Source organism: Mustela lutreola, chromosome 5 (assembly GCF_030435805.1).
Source record: "Mustela lutreola isolate mMusLut2 chromosome 5, mMusLut2.pri, whole genome shotgun sequence".
Classification (NCBI taxonomy): domain Eukaryota; kingdom Metazoa; phylum Chordata; class Mammalia; order Carnivora; family Mustelidae; genus Mustela; species Mustela lutreola.
Genome location: NC_081294.1, coordinates 84,041,266 through 84,063,943, shown reverse-complemented (window position 1 = coordinate 84,063,943; position 22,678 = coordinate 84,041,266). Strand labels below are relative to the sequence as shown.

General features: G+C 43.9%; 1 protein-coding gene across 6 annotated transcripts in view; it reads left to right on the top strand.

The window, feature by feature from the left end:
• Positions 1-22,678, top strand: part of PPP2R2B (protein phosphatase 2 regulatory subunit Bbeta) — a 450,120-nt gene that overhangs the window by 172,292 nt on the left and 255,150 nt on the right. For 2 of the 6 annotated variants that reach the window (XM_059174966.1, XM_059174967.1), the window contains one exon: positions 6,233-6,426. The exons of 2 other annotated variants lie outside the window; for them this stretch is intronic. In XM_059174966.1, the coding sequence (XP_059030949.1) occupies positions 6,233-6,426 (194 nt within the window). 2 more of the 6 variants (XM_059174971.1, XM_059174969.1) reach the window with 2 other exon arrangements.

Below are 22,678 nucleotides of genomic sequence, written 5' to 3'. Positions count from 1 at the left end.
TAATGTTTTATCAATGGCCCAGTACTTTCCCATTGTTTGCACACACCATAATTTGCCTAGCCAATTCTGTTGGACGTTTGGATTGTTTCCAGTTTTCCGTGATTCTAACCAATGCTCTGAGAAATAACCTTATGGGGGCACCTGGGTGGCTCAGTGGGTTAAGCCTCTGCCTTCAGCTTAGGTCATGATCTCAGGGTCCTGGGATGGATCCCCACATTGGGCTCTCTGCTCAGCAGGGAGCCTGCTTCTCCCTTGTTCTCTCTGCCTGCCTCTCTGCCTATTTGTGATTTCTCTCTCTCTGTCAAATAAATAAATAAAATATTTAAAAAAAAAAAAAGAACCTTATAGCTAATTTTTTGCCCACATCTATGATGATTTTCTTAGGATATATTCTGTAAGTGTTATTGCTTGGTGCCTCTTAAAGAAATTTGAAAGATAATTCCAAATATATATTCTCATTTAAATTATATGAAATTTTATTTTGAGAAATGTCATCAGAAACTAGATAGTACCCCTTGGGTATTGCCGAAGGGGTTTTGTAAATCCTCACCATATACCAAATACATATAAAGCAAATTGAAACTTTCTTGAATAAGACAGCCTACCTAAATTTAACTCTAAAACCACTGAATGAGAAAAGGTACAAGAGGATATTTTCTCTCAGACTCTCAGATCTGGACTCTTAAATTTGTGTTCTTCTCTCATTGTATTAATATCCTAACAAGACACTTGGAAGAGTTATCAATGAAACCAGGCAGAGTGGATGTCTTTGTTTTGCATTTAGGCAAATCCAGAGCAAAAGTAAGGAGTCAGTGGAGCTTGAACACTAGAAAAGGACAATTCATCGAGAATGGGCATGCGCTTGACATTCCTTATGTTGTCAGGACCCTCACGGGGCAGTCTCTTCCAACTCTACCACAGCAATAGCACATCCAGCCTGGAAGGGATCAAACAAAGGCATTGGGTTTCCTCTGATGGATATGGGAAAGCTTCATGGTAAAGGTAGGATTTGAAGAGTCATTTAACATGATGGCTCAAGTGTGGTCAGATGGTGGGACTTGGGAGATTAAACGCTGAGAACTGGAAGGAACTTTGCATAGATTACAGAGATGAACAGGACGATACGGTGGCAACTATTGCATTTCTACTGGTGCGCTGCTAAGTGTTTAACAATCGACTCTCCAAGCAAACAAAAACCCCAAAGCCCTGATTTATAAAGGGCTTTTAAAAATTTTCCATGATATAAATATCCAACCGTAGCAGATTTCAGATTCTAAGCTACCAACGTGAGGTCCCTCACAACAGAGCTGGAAATAGATGTGTATAATCGGCACATTCGGCTCTCAATAGCCAGTACATGGCAGCTCCAGTGTCCACAGTTTCTTTGCATAAATTACTGTACTTGGATAATTGAAGGAGCATTTTACTCTGTGAAATCCATTAAGTATGCAGAATCTGGGTTTAATACAACATTTTAAGAGCGAGATGTTTTGATGGTTAAATGCCATGTTAAAGGTACACTCGTGTGGTGTATCACACGTTCTAATGACATGCACAAAAAGGAATGGCGAAGCTTGCTGGAAACTCAGGAGATTACCCACTGAGCAGTCAACACATAAACCAGAGAGACAGTCGCGCATTCAGTGCTTAGTGATGTTAGAGAGGGATTTCGGAGGATTCCACAATAGAGAAACATGATCAGGTCTGCACGAAGAGAGGGTCATCCCAATTCCACAGGATGGCTTCTAAAGAGCTTTTTTGCAGGATGGTAAAATTTCATGTATCCAGTTTCTAGATTGCCAGTAGGACAGAAGGATAGGGAGTAAAACTCTGGTTTCTAAGTCACTTGTGTTCACATAAATGACCTACTTGTAGTTCATCTGTCCCATTCTCTACTGGTAGAGGTGCACAGAAGCCACAGCTAGGGGGGGAACTGACATTTTAGTGCTGAGCAGTTAGGCTGCTCTGAAGCCACCCAGCAACACTCTCAAGTAGTTTCTATTATTTTCTTCTATTTCGCAAACACAGAGGCCCAGAGATGTTAAATTACTTGCCAAAGGTCATGACATTCACAAATGCCTGAGCTGGGACAAACCAGGACTGCCTCTGACCCCTAAAGCCTATATTAAGAATCTCCAGACTGGCTTAGTTAAGGTTTTAATAAAATTGTAGATATTTAATGGGTTAATTGGACGGGATGACCTGCAAGTTTCCAGTGTGGGCAGCACTGACCTAACTGGGGTGAGGGCAGTGTTGGGGGGAGGGGCCATAACAAGGGTGATAAAAAAAGAATGTGTCTACATGCCATCACGCTGAATTGTGTAACTTAAGAAGACTGTGTATATGTAACTGGCCTTTTTTTGTGTGTAAGTACAAGCCTGGATTGGGTCAGTCTTTCAGAGTGTCTTCTGCTGCCCCTCTTGTAGCTTTCCATCAACTGTTAATTAGACACTAAGTGCCATGACAGCAGAAGCTAACTATACACTTTATGCACGGGTATTGCTGAGTCTTCAGTCCTGTCCCAGTGGCTGACATAGTAGGTGCTTCAATATTTGTTCGTTATTGATACTGGTGATGATAGTAAATATCCAACAAGTAATAGTAGTATCTTCTTTCCAGGATTATTCAATAAATTATCTCATTAAATCCACACAATAACTCTATGAAATAGATACTATTCTTCCCCCTAATTTAGAGGTTTAAAAAATGTCTTAGGGGAATCTTGTAACTTACTCAGGGACACAATAGTAAGTGTCAGAAAATCAGCTGTGTTGGGTATCAGAGCCTTAGCATTTAGCCTTATGCTATAGTCTGTTGATTTATAACACATTTGTTGTATTTCTAAGAAAGCTCATTTTATCAAAATCAGAAGATAAAATTTCAGTTCTGTGATGAAAGGGACTCTGTTTTAACTGTATCCCTAGCACCAGAATAATTCTTGGCATATATTAAGCACTCAGTAAATATTCTTGGTACATATGCATACAGAAATGAGCAAGACAATTATTTCAATTGTAATAAACTTAAAAACTAGAATATTACTGGCTCAGTTGGGTTTTGTTGTTGGGTATGGGGGATTTTTTGGGCAGGGATTTTAATAAGGATTGAGCTAGCAAACCTAAATATTACAAATATTTGTAATACTGAACATGTCAGTAATTTACTCGTTCATTGAAGAAATATTTATGTCTATTCAGCAAAGATAATTGAGTACCTACTAAGTACCAGACATTTAATATCAGAGATATAGTAGGAATGGTTCATAATGATAAGGTAACAACTATTACAAAATTCAGTGAGCCATGAAGAGCAACAAAAAGATGTAGAGACAAAATTCTAGAGGAAGAGACTGTGGTATGATCAGGTGATGCCTCAGGGAAGTAGAGACGGTTGAGCTGAGATGCTGAAGAATGCCAGGAACATGAGGAAAGAGCATCAGTTGGCATGTACATATCTCAAAGGCTTTTGGAAAGAACTTGACATGTTGAGGCATAGAAAGAAGGTCAACAGGTCTTCTGAGAAATGGTCTCTTTGGTCCTCTTACCACCACAGGATTGCACAGGGTTCTTTCATCCCCTGACCTCTTTCCTACACGTCATTGTGTTCAAGCACAAAGCCAACAGCCTTATTTTTCTTGGTTTTGGTGCAGAGCCTGTCTCCCCATTGCTCGCAGAAGGAAAGAGTGGTCCACAAGGTTGAAACCTTGCAATCTCCTTACCCATGATGTATCTGTGTGGCCTGTACTGTTGAATATATGCAGGAGGGGTGCTGCAGGAAACATGAAAGGGAAAATTTAGAAAACCCCAGAAACTTAATCTATGGAGGGGACATTTCTCCCATTGGTTACAGTGGAAAATTCCTCAAGCACAGCCTGGCCCATGAGCCTGGGCTTACCCACTTCATCATGCAGCTCTGTTCTGATCTAGCCCACAGTCCAGGAAGATAAGGGGAGGATTTCCAAACACGATTCCAAGGTCTCCTGTCACAAGTTAAGTTCATTTCGAAGGAAAACAAGATGTCTTCTTACCACTTTGAGAGGAACTTAGCTTTTCTCCCCTCTGCCCACCCTTCCCCATTTTGCTTAACAGCAAGGGAAGCTGAACTGTGTAACTACAGATGAGCTGACCACTGGAGACTTGGTGATGGATACAGCTCATCGTGTGGAAGAGCCAGCTGTGAACTGATGCCGAGTGGATTACATTGGTTTCCAGAATTTCCTTTGTGAAATTTGAACAAATAGTCAAACAAGTATGTGAAGACTTTTAACCACCAAACGAGAATCAAATGGAATTTGTTGTAAGCTGAACTTCCCTTAAAAATTTTATCAAAGACTATTTCTGCTCTCTTTCTCTCACTTTTCCGGAGATGGAATTAATGCCATTTTCCATCTGCCAGAAGCATCCACTCTTTGTGGAAATCGGATGGCAATTCCCAACCTCAGTTAAAAACTTGTTTTCCCATTTTTTTTGAACTTCAAATACTTCCTAAATTGCATTAGCTGAAGCATTGTATGTATATAATTAACTCACAGGTCCCTCTGGGTTCATCTAGCTCAACTTGTGGAGCTTAACTGAGCACGACGTCTGCCGATGTCTCTCCCTGCAGTGATGCCCACTGAAATGAATACCTTCTACAAGAGGAAAACGGGGAAATAGCTTTTCCAATTTGGCTTTTTTAGGGAGTTGGGTAGCTTCATAAATGATTTTATCGGTTTCATAAGGGTAGTGATCAAGTTTTCTTTTAAATACTGAATTTGCAATATGGGGAAACATCAGGGGTGAGAATTCTGCATTTGTTTCCTAGATGAAGTAGGGAGGCAGGTCTCTTTTTTCTGTTTATTGGGTCTTTGAAAGCTCTTCAGGGTGGCAGTGGCTCTCTGCGGGCACAGGGCTCCTGGGTCCCTTCCATCTTGGGAGGAGACATAAGCTGTTTCTACAGTGCTGTGTCTTCACAAGCAAGACCTACAGGAGGTCCTGCTTCACTTGGTCCAAAACGAAGTGCACAGGGCTAGAGAAGGTGGACTTTTTCGGACTGACTGTGGTCTGGCTTCATAACTCAGCCCTCTCGTTTCCCTCTGCCTGTGTAGACACAGACGCCTAGAATAGGAAGGGGATGTTGACTCTGTCTGGAATGGAGAAGTCATAGGTGGTCGCAGAAAAGTTCTGCTCCCCGTTCTGTTCCTAGCCCAGGAAGCTTCTATTAGGCTATGGCAGCCCTTCTTCCCATTCTCCCCTCTCTGAGGCTTCAAACCCCAGGCCTCGCCGTTGAACTTTATCAAGGGACCGCATACCTCACCCAAGGGTGAGCGAAAGGGACCCAAGTGTCGTCTTCCTGCCTACCCCAGAGGACCCACTTCTCTTCGCGGTCCTAAAGCGCAGGTGTCCGGAGCAAGGCAGCGAGCTAGGGACTCTGGGGGCCTCAGTAAACGCTGCCCTTAGCCGCGTGGCACGGTTGGAGGGCGCTTGCCAGAGCGCCTCTCTGGTTTTCCCAGGAACCTGCCGGCTCGCTGCTTGCTGCCCAGGTGCCGGTTCGCGGCTGCGTGCGCCCCACTGCAGCAGAGAGCAGCCGCAGCCTCTGCCTCGGTCACCAGCGCTGCTGGGGAAGAGTCCTGGGGCTGCTGACGCGGTTGGGAGGAGCCTCGCCTTTAATGCACCAGCCGCCTCCAGCCTCCTTCTGCAGCAGCAGCAGCAGCAGCGGCAGCAGCTGCGAGTGCGCGCGTGTGGGTGTGAGGGTGAGTGCGCTGGCGCCGGCCGCAGCGCCCTGCCCAGCTCCCCGCCGCCTTCCTCGCCCCCGCCAGCCGGAGCCTCCCTCCCGTGGGACCAGCACCCTGCTCCCGGCCGGCCCAGCCCGAATCCGGCCCCTGCCATCTCGCCACTGCAGCTCGGGTCCAGAAAGGCACCATTTTGTTGCGGCCGCCCGCTCTCCCAGGGGAGGAGGGACCTTTTTTGCATTTTGGAGCGGCTGCCAACGTGGGGAACCTGTTGGGCATCTCCCCAGCCCCGCTTGTGAGCGCCTCCCGGGCTACGGGCGGGCCCGGACCCCTCGGGGCACGGCGCATCTTGGCACCCGGAGGCAGCGGAGCCGGGCGCAGCATCCTCGCTGGGAATTGGAGCTGGAGTGAGCGCACCGCGGGAGGAGCCGCCGCAGCCTCGGAGATCCCGAGTGGAGGAGGTGACAGCTCCATTGCCGGGTTTTTATTTTTTTTCTCTCCGCCTCCCCGTCTCCTCCTCAGGCTCGGACCATGGTGCAGTCCCACCGGCTCCCCTGCCCCCCTCTCCTGTGAGACTGGCTGCGGGGAGGGAACATGGATACTTGTCTGCCGGCTTCTGGTTCCCACGCAAGTAAGCCTGCTGTCAATGGAGGAGGACATTGATACCCGCAAAATCAACAACAGTTTCCTGCGCGACCACAGCTATGCGACCGAAGGTAACGCCAGCCCCGCCGCATTCCGCCGCTGGGGCCGGGCGCAAGTTGCGGATCGCTGGGCTCGGCGGGCAGCCGCGCGCCGAGTGGCGGAGACTCCTCCCGGCCGGGGGCTGGGGCGGGGGCTCGGCCCGCGGGGACAGCGGCCGGAGCGCCCCACATCCACCCGGGCTCCGCGAGGCGAGCCCGGCGTTCAGCAGCAGGTGGACCCGGCGCCCGCGGGAGTTAAAATGGCCCTCGGGGATCAGGCTTTGCAGGGTGGGGCTCCCGACTGGAAAATGACCCCGTGAAGGCAGATGACCCCTCCCCCAAGACGTTTGCCGGGATCTTGGAGGGGCAGAGAAGAAAGGGCCCCAGTCGGATCCGAGGTCCTTCCCCCCATCCTGACGGAATGATGTTGTGTCTCTCCGTGGCGGCAGGGAGGGCATGGTTTCATTTCCTGCCGGTCTATCACTCCGTCCAGGTTACCTGCTCAGACAATCAGAACCCCAAAAGGCCCTTTGCAAAAGGGCTAGCCCTTCTCCCCTTGGAAGTGCATTAGCAAGAAATCAAAAGGTAGCTGGGGAGACGGCGTTCCAGCAGCGAGCGAACGAGTCTGACACGTGGGGCCAGCAATGCGATCAGTGGGGCCTTTAAAATCACCATTATGAATTCTGCAGCAGTAGTTTCTGCTGAATCAACAGCCAGCAGAAAGCAAGAGGGTTCAGTAAGCCGAGCTTTGCCAAGAGGTGAAATTGTCGTGGCGCTCTCTCTCTCGCTCTCGCTCTCTCCCCGCTTGTTCTGACGTTAGCAGGCAGGCAGGGAAAGTCAGCAGGTGGAATCTCATTCTGCCTTTTGTGTGTGAATAGAGAGTAGAGGCATTTTTTTTCAAATGCCAAAACTTTTGCATTTTTGCTTTCATTTTCTACCTGTAGGCCCTTATCCTTAACCACTCATATAAAGTGTTGCATTATCACCTTGTAACGTACACGTGAGAAAATGTGTGTGAAAATGCTTGAGGAAAACAGTGCACGTATGTTAATTTAAGACAATTCTTGGTACTCTTGGATACTAACATTTTTATAATCTTTAATCAAATCAAGACTCAGAAAAATGTGATGGGGTTGGGGTAGTAGAAGAGTTCAAACTCTGAAAGAGAAAAAAAGATACAATATGGGGGCAAAGGTGGCATCGTCTACAAACATCCTGGTAAGTTTTAGGTAATAAAGAACGCCCCATGCCATTGAAAACAGATTCTTCATTTATCATTATTATTGGAGAGTGTCCAGCCTAATGAGTCCATGGTGCTAGACAGATTAAGCAGACCTGTATGAGCTCTGCCATTCAGGAGCATAGAGATGGCTTTTAGAGATGTTCTGCCTGTCCCTCCCCCATACAGACACCATACTTGCTGAGTCTTTTCATTTGCAGGATGACAGGGTGGTTAGAAGATGTTCTTTCTTGGTCTCAAGTGCTTTGTCACTGACTCAGTTACCAGGTAGATTAGGACTAGCTCCATGTCTGAGCATGTCATCCAAGAGAGAAGTTGGCCTTGGGTCTGTTGGTTTTTCCCGGTGATTCTTCTTTCTGTTTGTGACAACAAAGAAAGAGGGCTGCCTTCATGTTTTCTTCTAGATTGCTTTATGCCTCTAAGTGCAGGCACAGGAAACTTACTGAGCTGGGAAGATGGGCAAATTGGGGCTGTGTGAATGGGAGTATCATCCCTAGAATGAAGGAGTGAATTAAAAATGGAATTCCTTAGTTCTTTGTGGGCTCCAGACACTGCCCTGATCTTTGGTCCTTTCTTATGGCATTTTTGTAAACTCTGATTCTGGGTAAAATAACTGAGTTCGTGTAGTCAAAAAGAGGCATGAGTTTATAGCAGACCGCTCTCGAAAATCTTTCTGTGTGAATCAACCTCTCAGAATGTTCCGCCTCTCATATACACACACCACACTGGAAACTAAACAAAATCTTTATTTTTCAGTATGCTTTCAGGTATCTTTACCTGATGTTATTGAAAGTCTGGGAAGAAGGGGGGGAAATGCAAGTCGGACAGAGTAAATAGCAAAAGTTGGGTACAGCAGGAAGTTCTCTATGATCTTAATCTGTTCATTTAGGGAACATTCATGTGTGGCTGGCCGCAGGGGCAAGAATCCATCCTCTCTCTTCTGATGAATACCTTGGAAGTGCCAAGTACACCTTGAAATATCACCAGATCAAAATATTATTTGTTAAAATCCTCTTTGTTGAGGGCTTGCCTCAGAAGCACCCTTCTCCTTTATTAACTTAAATCTATTTTCTCTTAAACCTGACCTTAGTTTCTAGGTCCTTCTACAGACTTTGCTTTGCTTTTTGTCTTCCTTGATATTTCAGCATTTTTCCACCTGGCCAGATATGTCAAGGGTTTTTTTGTTTGTTTGTTTATTTGTTTTTCCTCCAAAATCTCCTTCACATTTATCTCTAAATTTTTCTTTGCTTTGCTTTGCTCAGATCATTCCACACTGCAGTATTCTATTTAAAGCTGAAAGGTTTTTGCTGTGTAGTTAGTGTGAAGGACTCTAAGCTCAATTTGCATTGTAAGTGGTAGCTGCAGGCAAGTTCCGCCAGCTAAGAGCAATGCAAATGCTAAAGGACACTTTTACCCAAGCTCTTCTCTCTTATTTTCTCTCCCTCTCCCCTCTCCCTGGCCCTTCTCCCCACCAACACCCCCTCCTTCCGTCCCCTCCTTTCCCTACCCACCGCCCCCACCCACCACCACAGGGAAGAAAAAGAACACATGATGTATATTTATTAAAGACATTTCCTATGAGTCTTCTTTTATGCTGAGCATCAAAGTTACCACCCTCCTCGATCTTTATCTTGTCTCCCTTTTTCCGCTTATCATCTTGGAGCATCTTCTGTTTCTCATGTCATTGCTGAGCTTTTTAAATATAGCATTTCAATATCTCCACGTCCTGCTCACTGAATGCTATTAACATTTGCAAATAAGGCAAGTGGGCAACTGAGACCCACAGATGTTGCTAATTTGTGAGGGTCACACAATGAGGGAGGAGCTTGCCTTCAAACTCAAGACCGTTTGCAGCGTGTGCTCTTCCGCTGAGAAAGTCGGCACTGCCTCATTTTCCTTCCTTCAACCATTAGTTCCTGTTAGGAGGAAGACCACTATGGTGTTATCTTCATGTATAAATTGTATTTTCTATCTGGGGTCAAATTCTTGGCAGGGATCATTTGAACATGTGTATATGGGAGTAGATATGGCGAAAAGTGGGGTTGGAATGACTACAGAAATAAAGTCAACACAATATTTTTACTGGCTTTTTCAGGTAATGGAACTCTGGGGGTCCTAACCAAGGCTTCATCTCTCAAATCCCTTTGATCTCTCATGGACTTCTTTATTTTCAGACTTAGAATGACCAAAACCCTCTCTCGATTAGGGCAGTTTGAGAGTTTTCTACACTGATCTTCCCACTCTTCCGTGAGGCCAGAGACAGAATAAATGTTTTTCCTAGCTGAGTTTACAGGAATGGCAATCTGGTTTGAAGAGGAAGTCAGAGAACAAGTTTTTTGCTGTTTGTTGTTGTTGTTTTTAAAGATTTTATTTATTTATTTGACAGAGAGAGACACAGAGAGGGAACACAAGCAGGGGGATAGGGAGAGGGGAGTCAGGCTCCTTGCTGGACAGGCAGCCCAACTCCGGCTCCATCCCAGGGCCCTGGGATCATGACCTGAGCCTATGGCAGATGCTTAATGACTGAGCCATCCAGGCGCTCTGGGAGAACATGCTTTAAAATAACTACTCTGTTCTCAATTTCCTTGGCTGTAAAATGGGAATAACAATAGAACCTGTACCACAGCGAAAAAAATTAATACAGGAAAAGCACTCAAGACAGTGCCTAATGAAAAAGCTGGACCTCGGTAAATGCCGTCAGTACAGTACAGGCACATTTGCATAGCAAACACGCATTTTCCTTGGATCGTGTCTTGACTGGGTATGGTCTTGAGGGGAATGGCTAGTGGAGATGGGAGAGAAGTCACTAAAACCTACCAGTCTCTTCTTTGTTAGCAAATCAGCCATGGGTCTTGCCATTTAGTTACTTGCTTTAGTGTCCTTGCTGGTTACATTCTGGCAGTGAATAAGTTTCATCTTCTCGCAGAGGCCTTAAAAAAAAACCTATACTATCTACACATTAAAGGAAGAATGAATTTATTATTCCATGATTTATGATTATATTATTATTATTACATAATTATTGATTCATTCTGCCTTTAATTCCTTCAACAAATATTAGCTGACTTTCTGCAGAGGTGATCCAGCATGGTCCAATACAAACGTGGTATCAGGCTGGTGCAGGAGGCAGATATTAAAGAATTTGGCAAATAAATTTGTAATTACCAGTGGTGATAAGTGACTTTCAGGGAAAGCACAGTGTGCCTCTAGATCATATATAAGGCAGGAAGGGGGATCTAATTTAGTCGGGGGGACCAGAGGCAGCCTCTCTGAGAAAGTTTTAAGTTGAGAACTAAAGGATCAGTCAGAAATTAACAAGAGGTGAAGGAATTCAGGTAGAAGGGACAACAGGTATAAAGCCCAGAGCTTTAAAATCATGTGACTGATTTGAAGAATAGAAAGCTGCCTGTGGAATATAGGGAGCAAGAGGAAGAGTGATGAAAATTAGACCAGAACCTGCTGTTTACTCTGGAATGCACCAAAACTGGGAAAGATCCATGCTAGGATGAATGGTTGGATGGATAGATGGATGAATGGATAGATACATGATAAAACAAGTTTGAAATGTTCATGGTAAAATTGAGGGGAGTCCATCAGTGGATAGTGACTATATTTTTTTTTCAATTTTGCTGACTATTTAAAATGTTTCATAATAAAATGTCACAAAAGAGAGACTGGAGAGGTGGTCAGAGACCAGATCATGTTGAGATTTGACCATAAGGAGTTTGGACTTTCTCCAAAAATGGATCGAAAGCCATTAAAGGATTTTAATCGGGATGGTAATATGATCAGGTTTGTTTTTTCAAAGCTCAGTCTAGCTGCTATGCAGGGTGGGGTCAGAGGGCCGGGGAGGAAATGAATAGAGCAAAAGGGGAATAGTTAGGATACCACAGCTGTACTCTAGGACGGTGGCAGTAGTAGAAGTGGAGAGAATTAGGTGACTCTGATACATCATAGAAGAAGGATGGATATAACTTACTTGGTGTGATAGATTGGGCAGAGATAGAGAAATAGATGGAGGTGAGTGTCAAGGACGACTCCCAGGACTTTGCCATGAGACGGGATGCATAATGGAACTTCTCACTGACACTGGAAAAAGACTTTGGAAATTGGTTAGTCTGAGGGGTGTGCGAGCCACTTAGCCTCACAGCAAGACCCTCAAGCAGTTAGATATCTGGGTCTGAAGGTCAGAAACAAGATTGAGACTGGATGTACCATTTGAGATGTCAGCAGCACATTAAAAGTATCTAAAGTCATGTGAATAGATGAGATGCCTAGGAGAAAAGCACTCCAGGGCAGAACAAGGAAACTTAATTTGGCTTGGCACAAAGAAATTGTAACAAAAAGGAACCCACAATGGAATGCCTTGGCGTAAACCTAACTCTAACACACGCTGAAATTATTCAGAGAACACTGTATGGCCATTTCTCAGCAATGGGGGTAGAATAAGAAGAGTCCAGTCTTGGGTGAGTTGAGTGCAGAGGGTCTCCAGACTTGAGTGAGATCTGTGTGATTTCTGAAATGTTACAGCTTCCTAGGGGGCACGGGAATAAAAGTGAGAAGGCAAAAGTCCCTACTTCCTGTCCCCCATGCCCATTTCACACACTCTCAAGAGGGAAGCTAAGATGCGTAAAAGTAGGACGGTACATGAAAATGGCTTTTGATATGAAGGGGCTGGGAAGGCACTAGAAAAATAAAAGGAGCTGGTGTCAGATGATGGAGAGCTGCCTTGTAGTTCCTTAAGTTGCTTTGATATTTGTATGCAAATGCCAGATCAGAATAGTACTTCCAATGCATATGGATGAATGTTTGAGTTCTCTGCCGTTCTCAGAAAAATCTGAAATGGAAGGTGGAAAGAAGCAGCCTTATACTATTGTAAATGACCTTTCTGGGGATGGGAAATGTTCTGCTACCAAACATAATAACCAGAGTACATTGAAAATCACTAGCGAGTATTCATTATTAGCATCCAGGTCCCCAGGGGCAATCTCCAGCCCTTTATGAGGGCTGGTCAGAAACATGCCAGTGAACCTGGGGTGAATAATATTAGGCCAGTTCTGTCAAAATATTGGTAATGCTCAATGAAAAGAGCATAGCTGTAGACTGACATTCCTAGACTCTAGCATTTGCATTTATGAAGAAACCAAGGGCCCCGTTTCAGCACTTAGCCGAGGGAAGAGAACTGAGGTTTCTCAAGCACAGTCTATCCCAGGCATTTTCCTAGGTGTCACGTATATGTTTACTCATTTAATCTCCTTCAACGATCACGGGAGAATGGTTGCATTAGTCTCCTTTCTCAGACCAAGAAATTTCGAGCTTTGGAAAAACAAAGAGACTTATGGAAGGTCCCATACTTGTAAGTGGTAAAACCAGCTTATAAGCCATGACTGCCTGGACCTGAGGCACGTGCTCTTCTCCTGCCCCTGCTGCCTCTGGTCAGGATTTAAAGTGGGGGGAGATGCAGGTTATATTCTCTCTTTTGCATTTATCCCCATGGTGCACATTCAGTGCGGCTGGACTGACTTTGTCCATCTTTCTAGAAGGGCAGTGCACTTGTCTGAGCCTTCGCCATTGTCCCACAGGAAGGAAGTTGAACTTTTCCACCCAATGCCAGGATCCTTAGTTGACCTTCTCCTCGAGATGTATTCTACTCTGTAAGGAAAGAAGGAAAATACTTATGGAATTGAGCAAATTGTGAGAATTAGCTGGGTTTTTATACATTTCAGTCCATATCCCTCACCCTTAGCATAGGAGGTCAACAGTGCACTTGCCAGGCTGTGCTGGGATGGCTCCCCTGGACCTTTGGGGCACCCATTCTCCAAAAATGGTAGCAACTCCTGTAGTTGGCTCAGGCAACAAAAGGAAGAGGTAGAAGCAGGTACGTGATGGCAGTTTTCCTTTTCATATAAATGCAGAGGTGTGTGAGGCCTCGTTTTTGGCCAGAAAGGCTCGCCCATGCTGTTGGCCTTGTCCCCCATTAAGAAGATTGCTTTCACCAAACTTGTCATCTTTACCACCAATCTGCCTTCTTTTACCTCTCTAACAGAACTCTAGGATCAGGCTGAAAATCCGGATAGACCAGATCTGACATAGCTATTTCATTGGGAGCATATTGTTTTTACAAAACCACTAGGCTCTGTCTGACAAATAAATAAATAAAATCTTAAAAAAAAAAAAAAAAAAAAAAACCACTAGGAACTTTGTTTCAAGTGACCCAGGAACCCTTGAATTCTTATGCTCCAAGTTCAGTGTGGAAAGAGTGGGAGATGATGATGGTAGGAGCTGCATGTGTGAAATCCACAGAAAACTCATTATTATTAATTTTGGAGAAGGGGTCATTGTAACCGAAAGTGATAGGTGTGTAGGGGATTTGTCTTTGCTTGGGAAGAAAGAGACCTGATTGCTTCCAGGAAACATAGAGAAAAGAAGGGGACTCTGTGGGTAAGGAGCAAAAAAATGCACAGGATCTCAGGACCTGGAGGGACCCTGAAGGGCAGGATTTTGACCTAAGAAAGGGGAGGTCTGCTAGAAGTGTGCCAGAGAGTACCTTACCTGCACTGAGCTTGATGCTAGGGGACCAACAGCCTCCTCTTCGCCATGCATTGCAATGCTGACTCCATTGTTGTGAATCCACCAGGTAATGAACCTGAAGTAGTCACAGAATGGCAGGCTACCTCCTCCACATAATGTGGGGGGAGGCTCATCTCTGTGATGCTCAATAGATACACAAGTGGGCAGAGGGTAGACAAGCTGCAAACAACCCTCACAGATACCGCAGGAAGGTGCTGAGCACTCCCAGGTGGTCTGAAAGACAAAAGTCAGATCCTTAAGTACAAAATGTCACCAGAAGTTGTACCAAAGAGGAGAGCTATATAAGAAACTTCGGAGAGTTAACGTTGCTCAGAAGTCAAGTTGGGGCCGGGAACACCCAAGTTAGGAGGTCGGTTGGTTCACCATCGTTGTAGTCCTATCACTGTCTTGTCCAGTCCCCTGTCTAGGTCTTTATTTTAATCTGGCAAATAATACAAGTGTCTTCTTACTTGAAAGGACTCAAGCATTACAGAAGTTGACAAAGCAGGGGCGCCTGGCTGGCTGAGTCAGTAGAGCATGTGACTCTTGATCTCAGGGTTGCAAGTTTGAGCCCCATGTTGGGTGTTGAGATTACTTATATATTAAAAAAAAAAAAAAATCTTAGAGAAATAGACAAAGCAAAGCACGAGTCACCCTCTATCCCCACACCCATCCCACTGCCCTGCCTGGAGTTAGCACTGTCATTAGTTGACAAGGCTTCCTTGTGGCCATCTTTGGTTGTATTTTCATACACTTAAATATACATGTACACATAGATATTGTGGGAGGGATTGTTTGTTTGCATAAGTGAATGCATACTGCTTGTTCTGTTTGCACTTTGCTTTTTCTCCCACTCAGTGATTTCGGAAGATCTTTCCATGTCAGGACACCTACAGTTGCCTTGTTCTTTATAATGGCTACATGGTGCACTGTGGTATGATGGTACCATAATTTATTTAGTAGTTCCCTGGTGGATGGATGGAGAGTATTTCTGGCTTTTTATATTACATACAATGCTGTGGTGACTGTCTGTCTGTCTATCATCTATCCATCCATCCATTGTTTGTGTTCAAAGATTCTCCTTCCTGATTTTACCATCTTTAAAGCCAAGATACTGGTTCCTTTTTCTCCACAAAGAGGTAAGAAGGGCATTTTGGTCCTTCATTTCTTCTCTAAAGAACCTTGGATCAATCCCGTAACTGCGTGAACTTGCATTTCCTCATGTCAAATAAGGAAACACCTAGCATATCTACTTCTATGTGCCCAGCACTGTGTATTCTATAACCATTTTAGATTTGAGTGGATAAGTGTAAAGTTTAGTTGGTAGCGGTTGTGGAAGGCTTGTTATGTGCCAGGAACCATCTTCCAAAGTATTTTTCTAATTTAGTCCTCAGAACTCCAGAGGTTGATACTGTCCTTACCCCCTTGAAGTAAAACGTTGAAGCAGAACAAGGTGTCCAAGGTCACCCACTGGTGAGTGGCAGAACAGAAGTCACTTCCGGGTCTGCCAGACTAGTAGATGGACACACCTGTTTAAAACAGAAGTCATGATGTTGACACAGGGAAAAGAGGATTCCTTTTTCTACAGAAATACCATTTTGAATCAAGGCCAATAGAAAAGGTCCAATTTTTATCAAGATTTTGAAAATGAGCAGAGGGAACACTAGAAGGGGATGGAGCATTGTTCGGAGTGATGTAGAACGCACATCCAAAGACCTGGGTGTAATTCCCAGTCCCACTGTCATAATTAGTCACTTTTACTCTGGGGGCTTCAGTTTCCTAATCTCCTAAAATGAGGCTGAAGGTGGGGGAGGGGTGGCATGCTCTGTCTAGATTTTTCTGGCTCCAAGTTTCCATGACGCCCTACGTCTGTGTTTGACGCTTGTGCCATTTCGGCTTCTGAAGTCTTCTTCTTAAGTCTGTTGTGACATCGTGCTCACAGGTGAGTGTGGGGGACACAGACGCTGGCTTTCATCGGCCCCACAACTCCAGGCTTGGCTGTAAGAGCTGATGGGTCAGATCACCCTTCTGGCAAGAAGTCTCTGGTGCAGCCAAGAGGTGGAGCCAGAAAGGGAAGCGTCTCTTTGCCAAAAGCTGCTGCAGATGGAGGAGCCAGTCTGTCTGGGAGGCCCATGACTTTGAGAGGAGCCATTTGGCAAAGTTGTTGGCAGGAGCAGCCTTGCAGCCTGAGTGCTGGAGACTGTCCTGGGCTGGAGTGAACCGCGGATGCAGCAAAGGTGGCTGGTGGAACAAATAACCATCTGGTGAGCAGGGTGCTGCTCATCTCGCCGCGCTGACAGTGACAAGCACGTGCCAGTCGGTGAGGCTGGGCTCTCTGTGACACGGGCTGACAGGCACAATAAAATGTCTTCCCTGCTGTTGTACACTCCTTGGAGGCAACCTGTTCTGTCAGAAATCAGGAAGGCTCCCGTTTCTTGCACTACTCGAGGAAAGAAAATCCATCCCATCCAACAAAATTTCCTCATGGGGTTTGTGGCCAGTTGCTGTGCTGGTTGTGCTGGGCAGCGAGGTGAAGGAGGTGAATGAGGTCGCAGTTCCTGTCGGATGTGAGCAGAGGAGACTCTGTCCTGCTCAAAATGCACGTCGCCCTCCAAGTCAGGCTTTGTGAGTCTGCACTGTGTTTACGTCTCTGTTCCGTCAGGTGGCTGAGGTGGTGGAATCAGACCCCGCATGGCCCTGGAATCGTCTCCGGCAGGGCTTGTGCTGCGGCCTTGGGCAGGTCACTCTGTCTCCCATTATTTCTTCTACTTAGAAAACATGGCAGGGGTTGAGGCAACATGCTAGCATCTTATTATTTGTATGTGAGAAATACATTCAAAAGAATGCCTCTCTTACTCCATGCTTTTGGGACCAATGGTTGATGGTCTGCTGGAAAAATGAAAGCTGAAAAAAAAAAAAGTTTAAATGCTATTTTAAATAGCGTTGCCTAATTTTGATGAAGGGTCTGTTGAAGAATCAAGGCTTCATCTTTGAATGTAAGTCTGCTGACTGGAGCTTATATTTCTCTTGTACAAACCACACCCAAAATGACAAAAACCATGTCTGAGTTCGGTTTCCTTGAGGTGAATAACAGTACAAACATGTGAGAAGCAAACTTAACCACCAATCTTTCTAGATTTTTTTATAACTGGCCCCGACCTTTTCTCTCTCTCACATTTAACCCCACAGCTCTTTTTCATCTTTTGAAAGCATCCGACTTAGTTTTCATATGAAATAATCCTTTACTAACTTTCCACACCTTTCTTTTCATCACCTTCCAAGATATTTTATTCACTAGCACATGTAACAGGCATTATGAAATAAGGGACAAAACAACAGCCTTGTAGCAAACATGCGCCTCAGCTACGAGAAGCAGGAGTGTGTCTTTGTCCCAGAAACGAGCCTGCTAATTTAGCTGTGAGTAGAGAGCAGGCTGTAGGCCCATTTTACAGAGGCAGTGGAAAGCATTTTTTTCATCCAATGAGTCTGATTCTTAGAAGTCCGTTAAAAGAGCTTCCATGGAGCTCCTGGGTGGCTCAGTCAGTTGGGCGTCCCACTCTTGGTTTTGGCTCAGATCATGATCTCAGGGTTGCAAGATCGAGCCCCCACGTGGGTCTCCACATTTACTGCGGAGTCTGCTTAAGATACCCTCCCTTTGTCTTTCTTCCCACTCAAACTCTCTCTCCCCATCAATCAATCAATCAATCAATCGATCTTTAAAAAAAAGAAAAAGAGCTTCCATTTTATCGGTGGTGAAGAGGAAGAGACACAGGTACTGAGTGTTTGCAGTGTACCAGGAATTGAGTACTGTTCTCTGTCCTCTATATAGTCTATATGATGTACTGCTTATTTGTACATCTTGTGCCTTATATTGGTGTGTATATGATACAGATCTGTGCACATATGTGTCTGTTTCAATTAATCCTCACAGCAAACCTCAGGAAGTTTGTACAATTAAAGCTTAATTAGGTGAGACTTTTAGATCTTATTCACCATTGTCCAATAGTCATCTCCTAGCACAGTACCTGGCAAATAGCATCCATTACATGTTTATTAAGGAAATGAGGGGATAGGCTCCAATTTCACTGCTAATGAAACTGAGGCTTAAAGAATTTGTAGGATCTGCCCAGTGTCAATCAGCAAACTCAGGACTTAAAACTCAAGTGTATCTGACATAAAAATGGATGTTCTTAAGAACAAACTTAGGTATGTTAAAATAATGTGTTTTTGTTTGGGTTTGGTTTGGGTTTTGTTGTTGTTTTTACAAAACTCTCAGACATAAGATTTATGTTAGAATAACTATTTAATAAGATAATAATTTGGTATCTCCACTTTGCACAAGTATAGGTATTCTAGAACAGGAGTTGATAAACTTTCCTATAAAGTCAGGTAGTCAACATTTTAGGTTTTGCTAACCATACAGTCTATGTCCCAGCTACTGAACCCTGCCATTGCTGCATGTGGGCGTGGCTGTATTCTAGAAAGAAACCCTATAGAATCAAGTGCTGGCCCTTGGATGGTATTTTGCCCACCCTCCCATTCTAAAAAAAAAATGTTTGGAGCCCAATAGAAGTTTAAAAAATGGTTGGCCTTCCAAGTGATTGGTTGCAATTAAGTGCTAGAGAGAAGCTTTCCCAAACAGGAATGGCTTATGGTCAAAGTTGGGTTTTAGCAGGATTCTGATAGTGATGAGGAGTGACAAATGCTGTCTTCATGGGGGGGGGGGTCTTTTGTGACGTTAGGAGACAAAAGTACGCCAAGGAGAATAGCATGCTGTTTGAGCTAGAGACTAGATATATTGTTATGTTCAATAGGCCATTAGAATCTCTGCATATAAACACATCCCCTTAGGATGTCCCCCCAATGTTCACTGCGTACTCACTTAAAAATAATTAGTAAAGGGCGCCTGGGTGGCTCAGTGGGTTAAAGCCTCTGCCTTTGGCTCAGGTCATGGTCCCAGGGTCCTGGGATCAAGGCCCGCCTCGGGCTCTCTGCTCAGCGGTGAGCCTGCTTCCTCCTCTCTCTATCTCTGCCTGTCTGCCTACTTGTGATCTCTGTCAAATGAATCAATAAAATCTTTAAAAAAAATAATTAGTAAAATATTTATTATATATGAGGCATCATGCTAAAAAAATACTAGGCAAACAGTAACAAACAAAACAAAGACTCTGGCCTCATAGAACTTACATTCTATTGGGAAGACACACCTGAAATAAATACAAACGTAAGCATATGAATGTAAATCTTATTAAATACTATGTCGAAAAAGAAAAGAGCTATGTTCACTGATGAAAGCTTGGACTACAAAGAAAACTGTAAAAAAGAAAATCAAATTTACCACTAGTGCCAGACATAATCATTACAAATATTTTCAATGGATTCCAGACTGTGTGTGTGTAAGAGAAAAGAGAAAGGGGCAGTGGAAGGATAATACTAGAATTATATGTAAAACGGTATCATATCTGTTGTTGTTTTGATTCTAAATAAAATTGTGAGCCTTCTTCTGTAACATCATATAGTTCAACCACAGTTTTGCCATTCATCTAATGTTGGAAGTTAGATTATTTCCAATATTTTGCTATAATAATTGTATGATAAATAATTGCATGAATCTAAATCCTTTCTAGTTGTTTTTTTTAGAACAGATTTCCGAAGTCAAGATTCCCGGGTTAAATGGTATAAGTAAGTTTCTAGATGCAAACAATTAAGTTTCTAGACAATAGTTACTGTGTTCTCTAGAAAAAGCTCTACTGAGGAAGACCTTTGCAGTAGCTGTGGCCTTTTCCCACCATTGCCACCATCTACCTCACATTGTCACAGATTTTCAGAGGGAATTTATGCAGGTGCAGATTAGAAATAAATTCATCAAGATATAACCACTGATGCTTAATATACTCCTTTGTCCTTGTCCTTCCCCAAAGCCCACATACATCTACCCAATCTGAGAGGGGAAGCAAGCTCAATTCTCAGCCTCTGCCATTAAATACATGGGTGAGTCGTTTGTTCTCTGGGATTTAGTTGCCCACCTATATTAAATAAAATGACTTTCATGGTTCCAGGGCATCCATTGTAGATAAGTATATGGAACCCGGTGACCCAGAAATGTTAATTTTCTTCAAACTGATAAGTAGGTGACTTCAAAGAATGATTGACCCATGACGACAACCAATATGGTTGTTTAATGAGCTAGTCCTCTCCTGGGGTTCATATTTGACATTTCTGAAAGCTGTGTTCCTTCTTTTTCTATTAATACTATGTGTGGTTGAGTGCAATTTGAACCCAGGTAAATCCAAGGAAACTAAACTTTGCCTATCATCAACTTAAGATTTGCAGACATCTCTAGTTCTCTTCCAAAAGTTGGGTGCATAATTTAATGAAATAGAGAAGTATAAATCTTATAAACATCCATGGGATTGTATTTTTAGTGAGTGATTTTGGTCCTTTTTCAAAATAAATGGGCTGTCTGCATTTCAGCAGTTGCTGGGGATTGTAGGTGGGAGTTGATTTGAAGTCTGAATCCATTTTGCTTGAGTATTTGGGGCATGTTTCTTCCTGTGAAGTGAGATTACAAAGTCTTCGAGACATTTTTTTAATTTAAAATGTTTATGAAGTTTTAAAAAATTGAACATAGGTTGTGACCCAAGAGTTAGGCAGATAAAAATTGGAAGGTACCTAGCTGGCTGATGGGCTGGGCGGATGGATGGTCATTTGAATGGTTAAAGATTTGTGGTGGTCAGTAAGATACCCAGTTGCTTTGTTAAAGGGTTATAAGTATGAAAACATCTCCTAGAAACATCAAGTTTCAATAATAACTTGGAGGCGTAATATTAAAAGCAACCTCTCCTTTCTCTTCTGTCTGGGAAGTCAGGGCAGGTGCGATGGGGTGCGAGAGTAAGTATTGATTAGGGCGGCACAGAGCCACAGGAACATGCTTCCAGGAAGTCATCACCAGCACCAGTTCAAAAAAAGAAATACAACGGAGCAGGGAAGAGCTGCACTGGAACCCTGAGCTGACAGAAAAGACTGGCACAGTTGAGTGCTCCCAACTGACATATCTTGCAATGACCAATACCTAATCCCATTCGCGTTCTGTAGGATTAGCCCGGCTGAAACTAACCTTCTATGCTTTGAAAGTCAGAGCCCTATGGTCACTTGAAAAGACGTAAGAAGGCTTTTCATGCAGTTCCACTTGTGAATGAGTTGTGTTTCCCTGAAGGCTCTCTGATCCCTTACAGGTCAGAGATCAAAGACTTGCTGAGGTCTCCCTGGGACCTGAAGAACTCTGTGCACAGGGATAAAAAAAAGAAAAACAGAAAAAGCAAAAGCAGTCTGATTATCATATTGTGCTTCTGTTGCCAGCATGCTTACTCAGTCCCTGAGCTTCCTCAGCACAATTTGAGATGGAAATTTTCCGATCAGAATTTTTCCTATAAGTCTCAGAAGCTTGGATTTAAGCCTGTTATGTGGGCCAGGCTTCTTCTTTCTCCAGTTACTTGACAAGTACGTTGCCTTTGAGTCACTCATTTGGATGGCCTTGATCTAGACATTGGCATGTGCTGAAAAGGCAAAAAATGCTTTCCTGCTTGTGTTTGGCCCTTTAAGATTGGGCTGTTGACCATTTTGTCCTGTGCTTGTAAACATTACTGCTTCCTGCCTGTCCCCTCATTTCTTTGAGTCTCTCCTAACTGACATTCAAGTCAACCATGCGAGCTTGTGCTGAGTCCTCAGTACCGCCCACCCATCCCTGCTCCCTGCTTCTGGACATACAATTTCCCCTTTCCTGGTACCTACATGTCCCGCCTTGACTCTGCATTTTTCCCTGAAAAATTTTTTCTCAGTTCAGGTTTTTTTTTAAATCATAACAACAGTGCTGGGATATACAGGTATTATCCCCATTTCATGGATGTGGACACCAAAGTCCAAGTTCAAATAGCCTGCACATTGTCTTTCCAGCTAGAAAGAAACTGCTGGAAAACAGTCCTCACCCCTTCACTTCCTTGGTTTATCCTACAGAGGACAGTGAGCTGCTTGGCACACGGGCACTTTTTAAGTGGTTTTGAACTTGATTTGAGTTGGAGAGGAGATTGGTAATGTCTCTAGTTAGGACAGTAGCCAGGTGCATATTTACTCGGGAGTTTAAACTTAAACTCCATCGAGACATGTTCAACCTAGGTTCTCCTACCCACCCCCTGGAGTTTAAAGATGCGCTATATGATTTTTTCAATCACTTGGAAATTGTAGCAACTAATTAAGATTATAGCCTATTATTCGGTCACTCATTTCATTGGTTCTTCTGATACTTTAGCAAGTATCAGTTAAGTAATGAAAACCTCACTTGTGCTGTATAAGTTGGTATGTCATGACCCAAGTACAAAAAAATATCTTGCAGTTTATTACCACTGGGTATGTGGGGTGGAGAGAAATAAGTATAAAAAAAGACTATTAAACAATTAAAGGTAACCACATCCATGATGG